Below are 10,953 nucleotides of genomic sequence, written 5' to 3' on the forward strand. Positions count from 1 at the left end.
GTGATTGTTACTATCTGTCTATCTATCTATCTGTCTGTCTGTCTGTCTGTCTTTCTCAGTCTTGTCTTTTTGTAATATTTTTCTCTCTCTAGGCAAATATGATATGTTTTTCTAACTGTAATGCAGTCTTGGGGAGTAAATAGTTACATGTAGTGGAATTACGTAATTTAATTACAAAATAAATGTAATTGTAATTAAAGTTACTGAGAAAAAATGTGTAGTTAAATTACAGTTACTTATAAAGATGTTAATGATTACAAAGGGGGGTTACATCTGAATATTGTCACACACATACAGTACAGATCTAATTGATTTCTTTCATAAATTGCATTGACTGCTCTAAAATATGAGACACCAATGTTTCAGGAGTTTAGGACACATGCTTATTCAATAACTGTGTACTTTCCTATTTGGGTTTATGTATATGCTTTATTTTAAATTTTTTTTTAAGATGAACTGTTTTTCCAAGGCACTGTTAGATGTCCGTGTTTCCGGTCACAGCTGTGCAAAGATTTGATTCCAAAAACAGTATCATAGCTATTAAACTGCTTATTGTTATGATGATTTTAAACCTGTATTAACAATCTCAAAGTAAAAAGAGGTGCTAAAGTCTGATTTTGTGGTGGCTGTGCTTTGAAATTAAATGAATGATAGGCTAATCTGTGATGAAGGATTACAGTAATTCTACTGTAAGGTTAACCCTGCCCGCTTTACATCTTTGAAAACATTAGAAAAGTAATCAAAAGTAATCAGTTACATTACTTCAATAAAGTAATTGAAATAGTTACACTATATTACATTTTAAATAGGGTAGCCTAACTTGTAATCTGTAACTAAGGCTATTATATTTCTAAAGTAACCTTCCCAACACTGCTGTAATGGCGCACACTAATCCAGGTCTGATCTTTTTTGTAAGTTTTGTAAGGCTGTTTTTCTTGTTTTCTCTCTCTCCTGCTCGTGTGTCCGTCCCCCTCTCCCACCCCTCGGGCACATAACGGTATAAGTGCGGTGTTTGCTCATGGCTCCGTTAGTTCCCCAGCCCTCCTCCTCCTCCAGCTCCTCCAGCTCCAGCTCCAGCTCCAGCTCCGCGCACATGCTCAGAGCTCCACGCCGCGCTCCGCGTCTCCTGAGCGGCCTGTGCTCTCCTGCGCTCCCGCTAGCACAGATGCTCTCATGGAGCTCGAGTCTCGTTTGCGTCTGAGTCCACCATGCACTTTAGGATTTCAATAAGATGTACGTGTGTTGTGAGATAATCATTTTGCTTCTCTCCTGCAACTTCTGCGCCCTCGTCTACACTCAGGGTAAGTCCGCTTTCTTTCACTTCTCCGCTTCTGCTTCTAGTTGTTTTAATGTCAGGAATCGGCTGGTTTTATTCGGGAAAATATCGTTGTTACCCATTATACGCGGTAAAAGCTCAGCTGCTATTAATAATGGCCGATAGTGACATTTTAACAGCATAATCGCAAATTTGGACTTGTTGAATCTGCACCGTTATTCTCAATCCGGCTTTCAGAATTATTGAATTGTGATTTGTGTTATGATTGGTGATGCATAATTAATCATTGATTGAGTCTATCATGATGATCTATGTATATGCTCGGCTGTGGTCGGGCTGTACCGTTATATTCGCGTAACTTCATTGAGTAGCAGTTTATGAATCCGTTATTCATACTGGCATATGGGCGATTGGAAATAATAGCTTCGGATATGATGTATATTAAGAGTAAGATGTGTTTTCTAGCAGTCTCTGCTCACGTGTGAATGAGTTCTGATAGAGTCGCGTGCTGTCAGGAGGACTACTATTACAGTAACCCTTCATAACCACTTCATTTATAATTCATAAACACGCATTAGGCTTCAGAATGACTCACTGTAGAATGCCAGGGATTTACAAAATGCTACAGTAATTTCATAATAACAACAAATTACTATGAAGAATGAACGTATTGTGTTGCATCGTGGGATAATCGGTTTAGTTTGAAGTCGCAATTCTAGTGATTACATTTGCTTTAATTTTAATTTAATTTAGCACTTTTAAGAAAACTATTTTTGCATTGTGATTGACTCCTAACTCTGATCATAACTTAGAAATGCAATATTGTCCTTTATTGTAATTAATTTTCGAAAATAAACCAGCAAATGCATCCAATGCATAATTTTTTTTATACCACAATGCATTCTGGGAACTGAAGTGCTTTTACAGTTAATGTGTGATTTATAAGAGATTACTGAGACACGGTCTGGTTCACGTGAGGTGATGCAGTGTTAATGTTAATCATGAAAGTGTTAAAGCGTCATGAAGGTGTTGGAAACATTTGTTGTTTTGGTTCACGGCTGCCATTTGTTGTAGGTGTCAGAATCAACAAATCTTGTTTCCATGATGTTTTGCATTGACAAAAAGAGTTAAACATACAAAATAAAATTTCACCCTGGCAAAGTTGTGATGTTGTTTATAAAACTTAGTCAAATCTTTCATGTTCTATTAGTGTCAAACAAAGTCAAGCTTACATCTGGATGCCGAAGTACTTTGAAGTGTGTGTGTGTGAGAGTGTGTGTGAGAGTGTGTGTGTGTGTGTGGCTTGTGTGTGTGTGTGTGTGTGTCCATGTGCTCGGGATTCTTCAGTAAATAACTGCTGTGAGTCGTGTGCCACACACACGGAAGGCATGCTGTAGCGTTAGATAAGGTGAGCATGCAGAAGTTGTCTGTTAACCTTCTGAGCTGTATTCACTGTTGTCCAGCGCGGCCGGGCCAGTTCTCCTCTCACAGCTCAGTTAGAAAGCTGTGTTTCCTCCAAACGCTGCCTTGAGCCAATCACGTCCAGGTCAAGCAGCCGCTCACATTGTACCTATTTGAAGCTTTTTTTTTTTTACACAAACATCTGCAACCAATTTAGACTCCCTCAAGTACGGCTCAGGACAAGAAGAGGAAAAACTGAGGTGGCAGACATCGCTGAACATCAAAATCATGCTTAAAATCAATGTCATCCGTATAGTAAGAAATAAGGAATGTCTTCAATCTTAAGGCTACAGTGTTTGTTAGTACTATTTCAGGGAAGTTTGGTTCTTGTTCTTTGGTTCACGTTCTTAGTTTTTTTCTGAATTCTACACAATGTTGGGGAAAGTTACTTTTAAGAGTAATGCATTACAATATTGTGTTACTCCCTAAAAAGTAACTAATTACATTGCTTAGTTACATTTTTATGGAAAGTAATGCGTTGCGTTACTTTTGAGTTACTTTTAAAATCTGGGCAGGGCTTGCTTGTTTGTTTTTTAATATAAAAACATTCTTCTTTTACAAATGTAAAAGCCCTTTCACACCAAAAGTGAAATGAATGCGGCTCAGGCTGAAGGAAATGTAAATTCACGTCTGTACAGTAGAGGGCGCCGCTCAAACTAATCTCATGAAGAATATGACGCAAGTTCAACACTATTCAGCAATAACAAAAAATGAAACACAAATGTGTTATTTTTGCTTAGTATGGTTGAATTGGACCATCGAAGGTCAGTAACAAAGACACTGGTTAATAAAATGGGATTAAATACATAAATGATATTTGTCTTATTTAACATATTTAATTATTGCAGGTTTGTATAATATTCTGAGTTTGCATTTGACTGTTTTTATTGATTGTGAGGAACACTGAATGTGTTTGTGTGCAGTGAGATGAGTAAACACATGTTGATATTTAGTCTAGAACTACAGTAAGATCATGTTCACACACAACGCTCTGCTCTTACTCCTGATTTCTGTCACCATGGCAACACCAGAGCTGTCACTCAACACATGGAAAAAAAGTAACTGGAGGTATTTATTTGAAAAAGTACCTCGGATGTTTCCTTGTAAATTAAAAAGTAATGTGTTACTTTACTAGTTACTTAAAAAAAGTAATCTGATTATGTAACTCGCGTTACTTGTAATGCGTTACCCCCAACACTGATTCTACATACAGTTTTCATTCTGTTTCTTTGACTCTTTTCATGACAGTTTCGCATGATCCGCTGAGACTGAGCAAAACCAACACCTCTCCACCTAAACATGTGCAAGCCATTACAGCTCACGGACTCAATTAGTTCTTTGTCAAGGCATTGGATCTGTGTGGACTGCGCTCGCTCCATTCTCTGTTGCGTTTGATGTCTTGTTATTGGGTTTGAAGAGCCGATGGTGTGACATCTGTTGAGAGCGATCCAGCCTCACGTGCTTCGCTTCTGATTGCAGACATGCGTGTATCTGCCGGACATGTGTACAGCTGGACTCATGCTATGCCCACATGCCTTTCATGTCCTTTAAAGCCATCTGGCACTTTCATGTCATTATGAACATATTCTGACTGTATGCATCAGAACACGCTGAAAATACTGAGTCCAGGGAGAAAAGCTGATTGCAGTGGAGAGCAATTGCATATATGCGATACTATAGTAAATTCATCTATTAGTGATGATTTAACTGATGACTCCCACGTGTCTTCATGAAGCGTGTTTATTCTTATCAGGTGTTTTTGAAATCTTTACTAAACGTTCAATCAAAAACCTTTATTTATAAAAAGAACCCTTTCATTTGTAAATGCAATTTCAGCAGATTAAAAGTTTTGCACATTTTTGGCCCTTTTTTAGAAGTTTGGCTACAACTAAAATCTTTTTGTTGTTGTTGTGTTTTCTTTTTTTCTAATTGAATGCAAGCATTTTAGTACAAATGATGTTATCAGCATAACAATTTGAGAAAAAAATGAATGTTAAACTGAAGATGAATGTCTTCATATTTGGTTTGCGTGTCCTCCACAGATTTCCCAGCATGCTGTGAGATGATCCAAATGGAAGTGCATCTGACCATTTGTTCAGGAGTTTCTCTGAGTTTTTTGGAAGTGTGTGCTGCTTAGTTAATTCCATACTTCAGCATCTTTACCGCAGTTTCTTTCAGTTTTTTTAATGCATCTTGAAAGAATTCCCATTCATTTCTGCCAAATCAGTCATTGACATTTGCTTGGCTTGTTTATCTTCCAGAGCTCTGCTTTTTTAGTTTTTTTTCAGGCTTTGTCTCCAGTTTTTGGAGACTGTTGCATGCTGTAAAAACCACAAACTGGACATTGCAAGCTGCTCAATCATCGTCAAACGTTCTTCTTGACAAACCCGTGATCCTTCTGCCGTTGTTTTGTGCGTTATACAATGCGGTGGTTTCTGGAAGTGATTCTGAGCGTTCTTTAACAGACGGAGAAAGTCACACGCCTGACAAATACTTGCTCCGAACGCTCTCCAGCTTTGGCTTTGCAATCGTATTAGATCTTCATATCAGCTGTACATTTCATCCTCCTGTTTTCCCTCTTGATCAGTCTGTTGTTGTTGATGTCAGACTGCTGGGTTATTAACGCACAGGAAGTGACCTTTGACCCGCGGGCATTATTCTCTCTGAGCCTGACTCGCAGGAATGCAGAAAAACGGAGCAGAATCAGCCGCCATTCAACACTGTACAGCTACGAGCTCTTAAATTGTAAAGACGGGGCAAAGGGTGACACAAGGGAAGCAAAAGTGCTCTTGAGACGGATCTCTTCACTGGACAGACGCGGAGGTTTGCTCAAACTTCGGCTGTGAAAGAAAACAAAGAAGCTCCTCCAGGAAGTGTGTTCGGTTCGCCTCAGAAATCCCTCCGTGCTGCAGCAAACTGGGAGAGTTCAGGGCTTTCGTTTACGGTTTGGGTGCCGTCTGAAGCCGAACCCTGTGCTTGGTGTGTTTGAGATGAACTGTGTGGAGCGTGTGCTCTGTGCGATGAGAAAGCTGGCAAGTCAAACTGCACAAACACTGTGGTTCTTCAGGATTTTACTCATAAGGTGAAGTGACATTTGTAATAGTGTTTGTGATGTGTGGTTCCATTATGGTGCATTGTAGACTGAATATTGTACTAAAATACTCAGACTGCAATACTTATTCAGTGCTGACAGCATTCATCTGAATCTGCAGTGTGAAATAGACCAAGCGTATTTCGATTACAGAACTAATGACTCTAAAGATTTGGTTCTTTTAAGTGAATCAAACACAGAGCACAACCAGTATAGTTTGAATAGTGAATCAAAGACATAATGTGCGACCAGTGTAGTTCAGTGATGACTGGTTCTTTTGAGTGATCAAATCTCTAGTCTGACCAGTGTGTTTTTAATTACAGAACAAATGATTCTAATAATTTGAATCTTTATAGTGAATCAAATACATGGAGTACAACCAGTGTAGTTCAATAAATGACTCTAAAGATTTGGTTCTTTTGAGTCAATCAGTCACATAGAGCTCAAGCAGTATAGGTTGATTACAAAACAAACAACTTTAATGAGTTCTTTTTAGTGAATCAAACATTTGTCAGTAGTATTTTATAAATGATAATGAATAAAATGTTACCACGGTTAGTTTTAGTACAGATGCTTAATATATAAGCTAGTTATTTGATTGTATTTATGCCACCTCTAAAAGAAATCTATTAAAATCTACTTTAACCCACCTTTTCCAAGAATTGTTTGATTGATTATTGAAATTCTCATGATTTCCAAATTTGTTTTTTTTTCATAAAGTTCTCAAAGAATCATTAGTTGAACAGGAACCATTGAATTATTTCTCATTCTCATTTATATTTTTAATGTGCATTTGTATATTTCTGTGGAGGCATTTATCCAAAGTGACTTGCATTGTATTCAGTTTTTCTGTCTTTAAAAGTCTGTGCCCAAACAGCTCTGGGGTGCATCGTTAACTAACTATGGTCATTAGTTCCACTGAACTCTATTGGTAACGATGGAAATGAATAGGTGCTGTTGGGAAAGGCAGCCCTGGATGTCTGATGTTTTGAAGGAAGGCCAGGTTGAGTGTGTTTCTCATGCGTTCGTTCGCTGTGAATCAGATCTCATCACACTGAACCACTGAGCTGTTGAATGCAATGGAAGCCCAAATGTTGTGGTTGCATAATTTTATATAAGCTCATAACATTTGTCCAGTGGGATTTCAGTGATGCTGCTTGAACGTGGCCCAAGGACAGCATCACATCGCATCGCTAATGTGCCGTTTATACGAGTCTCCATACGAGTGAAGGGAGGCTCTGTTCACAAGCTCTTTGGCAATGGAAGAGAAATTAATAATTCACTCGCTCAACCACATACATTACATATTTTCAACATGAATCATTTTGAGTCTTTACTTTAAGGCCTTCAGTGAAGGACTTTATTCCAGCAGAAATGCACAGAGTTCTTGTACGGAGGGATGCAGCATCTGAGTTTGGAAATATACATTTATTTATTTTAAATAAAACGTACATAAAATAATAGTGAATGGAAGGCATCTTATAACTTTTATACCGTTCAAAGTTTGGGGTCAGAATAAAAAAAAAATAAAAAATTAATGCTTTTATTCATCAAGGACGCATTAAATTGATCATAAGCGACAGTAAAGACATTTATAATGTTACAAAAGATTCTATTTCAAATAAATGCTGTTCTTTTGAACTTTCTATTCATCTGTGAATCCTGAAAAATAAAATGCATCACAGTTTCCACAAAAATATTGTGCAGCACAACTGTCTTCAGCATTGATAATAATCAGAAATGTTTCTCCAGCAGCAAATCAAATGATAGTGTAGAACTACCTACAATATGCAAATGATTTACTAATTGCTAATTAGATCCTTTTTTTCCCAAAGCAACTTACAACACACTAACATTGTCTTGGAGGAAACTAAAGGAACTTCATCTTGAAGTTAAAGCTAAATTTTTGAAGTAAGATTTAAAAATTTTTTTTCAATTAAATATTTTAATATTTGATATATTCTGTAATTTTTAATCCCTCTGATCAGTCCTATAATGTGTGAAGGGAATCCTAATGGATATTGTCCTGTTGTTGCTGGTTTGTGTTGATCAGGGTTATCTGTCAGCGCGTCAGATCTTCTGTAGTGAGTCGATCTGAGGAAGTGTCTCTATAACCGCGTGCCAACTGCAGCTCCGCGAGGAACACCGGCTCTGCTGCGGCAGATGTCCCATTCATGATGAAGACGGCACGCGTCAGGAGGACCAACCGCCCGCCATGTGGGCATCACAGGAACCGCATGTGTTTGGACATGGTGGCTGGTGTCTGAAATCATGCTGATTTTAGAAAGAGGAAGACTGTGTGGAGGAGCAGTTTTGGTTTGGACACTAATATGCCATGGGATATTTTCATTTTTGGCTCTGTGACAAATAAGAGTGCCCACAGCCATAAAAACATCTTCGAGATCTAGTTTAAAACACACATGGCAAGAAATCTGCTGTGTGTCATTTAAGTTGGTTTCATATAGTTTTGCCAAACTTTTTATATTTAATGTAATGTGGTGTAGCTATTAAGTAAAAAGTAATGTAAATGTTTCAATGTAAATTGTATTTTTTTTATTAATATCATTAAATAATTTATATATCATTGTTTTTGGGGAGTTGCACCACATGACACTTTCCAATCTAAATGAATTCTGCCTTGCCATAAAAATGTTCATGTTTCTGAAAGAAATTAGAATGTAAAACAGCTGTTTTCTATGTGAGTCTCTGTTAAACTGTAATGTATTTCTGTGATGTGCAGCTGTATTTTCAGCATCATTACTCCAGTCTTCAGTGTCACATGATCTTCAGAAATCATTCTAATATGCTGATTTGCTGCTCAACAAACATTTCTGATTATTATCAATGTTGAAAACAGTTGTGCTGCACAATATTTTTGTGGAAACTGTGATACATTTTATTTTGCAGGATTCACAGATGAATAGAAAGTTCAGAAGAACAGCATTTATTTAAAATAGTGATCGGCTGATACACAATTCTTTAAAGGAAGCACATGAACTAATTTGGTCAGACTGAGCATGAAGCGCTCTGCTGGAGGCCGTGTATCTCGGCAAGTGTGCTGCACTGGAGTGTGTGTGAGCTGTGCGCCGCTCTATTGTGTGTCTCTGTGTGTCGGCGCATGCTTCTTTACAGCGTGACAGGATTAGCATTCGCCCGCACCGCCTCTGTCGCTCAGCCTTTTGTTGCTCCGGCTCACTGTTGGTTTTTCCAGCTTGTCCAGGACTCTCCTTCTGCTCCTGCTCTGTGTGATGCAGATTTTGGCCTCGTTGCTGCTGGTCTGTGACTTCATCTGGATGTTCACACCAGTGATTTGTAACAACAGGCATTGTTGAAGTAATTGCATAACAGACTCTGAAGTGAGAATGGCCACAGAAACAGCGACTCTGAGAACATCTTCCACAACAACAACAAAAAAAATGTAATTTTGACTATTTCACAATTCTGACATTTCTTTCACAATTGTGAAAATATCTCAGAATTGCAAGACATAAAGTCGAATTGTATAATTCTAAGAAGAAATGTCAGAATTGTGAGAAAATGTTGCAATTACCTTTTTTTTATTTTTATTTTTTTATTCCATGACTGGAAAAACCAACCAAACAAACAAACAATAACCCACAGAGAAAACCGAATTGCTATATAAACTCCGAATTCAGAGAAAAAACTCAGTTGTGTTTATCTCTCACAATTCTGTATTTTTTACACTATAGAAAAAAGTCAGAAATGCACATTTATATCTCTTAATTCTGATTTGATATTTGATTTGATAAGATTGATCTGATTTGATTTTTGAATGGATATTTTGCAATTCTGACTTTTTGAGATTTAAACAGAATTGCGAGGGGGGAAAAAAATCAGTTTTTGTTGAAATTTTTTTTTTTTTTTCACCACTAAAATAGACAGAATTGCATGTTTTTATCTCTTAATTCTCAGTTTATATTCTGCATTTCTGACTTTTTTTCTGAACTGCAAGAATAAAATTCAGAATTGTGACATAAAAGCACAATCACTTTTGTATTTGATTTATCCCGTGGAGGAAGCGGGCTTGTATAGACATCAGTTTGGTCAGATACAGGGTTTGTCCTCTCCGTCTCATTAGCAGCCTGTAGGCCTCATCTCAGCCGGCCTGTGTGTATCTGTCATTGCTCATTACAGCTCTCGCCGCGAGAAAGCGTTCGGTTCGATGCACAGTTGATCCTGCCGCGTATAATGTACAGCTCTGAAGTGACTCGATGAGCGTCAGACGCGGCGTTTGCATTCTGCTGCTCTTCAGTGACTCACTCACTCCAGCAGTGTCCATGGCTTTTATCAGTTTCCACAGCAGCAGTAATTTGTTTAGTCTTCGGTCGGTTCAGATGAACAGAGAGCGGATGTAACCCGGACTGAATGCTCCACTGCACCTTCAATTGTGTCATTAACATCCCAGCTCGTTAAGGGACCCGGCGACGGCCACAAATTGCTCTGCTTCCCTTCTCTTTAACCACCGTATACAGACTGATAGATGCCCTTTTATGCTGGTCTGAGAACAGCTTCACCAATCTTACATCACACTCTTAAATAACAGCATCTTCAGAAACTCAAGGAAAGCTGTTCTGAAGATATCCGTGCCTTCTTTTTAATAATTCTTTATACAGATGCAATGCAGCATGAAAGTCATACTAAACTATTCACCTCAGCCCATAGTTTCAAAGTACTGTATGAAGTTGCAGTTGCTGTGTAATGGTAACTTTACAGTGCAACGGTGGCACAGAAGCACTTCTGATGTGGCATGTAGGTGTCTTCACACAGACTGTTTAATGCTGCTCAATGGTGGCATAAATGCATGTACACAGCCCATCGAAATTACAATTAGACCTATTATGCCCCTTTTTACAATACGTAATATAGGGCTGGACAATAATTCAATATCAATATGTATCGCGATATAATTTTTTTCAATAACGGTGATATGATTTTTAAACACATTTCCGATATTTCGATATACATTACCAGTTTCCCATACATTGATTTATTTGTGCCGTTTGACTTCATTGAATAAACATGAGCACTGCATGTTTCAAAATCATAACACGGCGCGGGTGTTTCATATGAATGTATCTCTGAAGGGAATCGACTGTCTTCAGAA

General features: G+C 38.0%; 1 protein-coding gene across 1 annotated transcript in view; it reads left to right on the top strand.

The window, feature by feature from the left end:
- Window positions 1-1,029: 1,029 nt before the first annotated feature.
- Window positions 1,030-10,953, top strand: part of LOC107757182 (reversion-inducing cysteine-rich protein with Kazal motifs-like) — a 55,943-nt gene continuing 46,019 nt past the window's right edge. Inside the window, exon 1 of the mRNA XM_016574597.1 lies at window positions 1,030-1,301. Coding sequence (XP_016430083.1) covers window positions 1,232-1,301 — 70 coding nt within the window. The 5' untranslated portion in view covers window positions 1,030-1,231. The remainder of the gene's footprint in view (window positions 1,302-10,953) is intronic.

The sequence above is a fragment of the Sinocyclocheilus rhinocerous genome, unplaced genomic scaffold (genome assembly GCF_001515625.1).
Source record: "Sinocyclocheilus rhinocerous isolate Xijiao unplaced genomic scaffold, SAMN03320098_v1.1 scaffold1464, whole genome shotgun sequence".
Classification (NCBI taxonomy): domain Eukaryota; kingdom Metazoa; phylum Chordata; class Actinopteri; order Cypriniformes; family Cyprinidae; genus Sinocyclocheilus; species Sinocyclocheilus rhinocerous.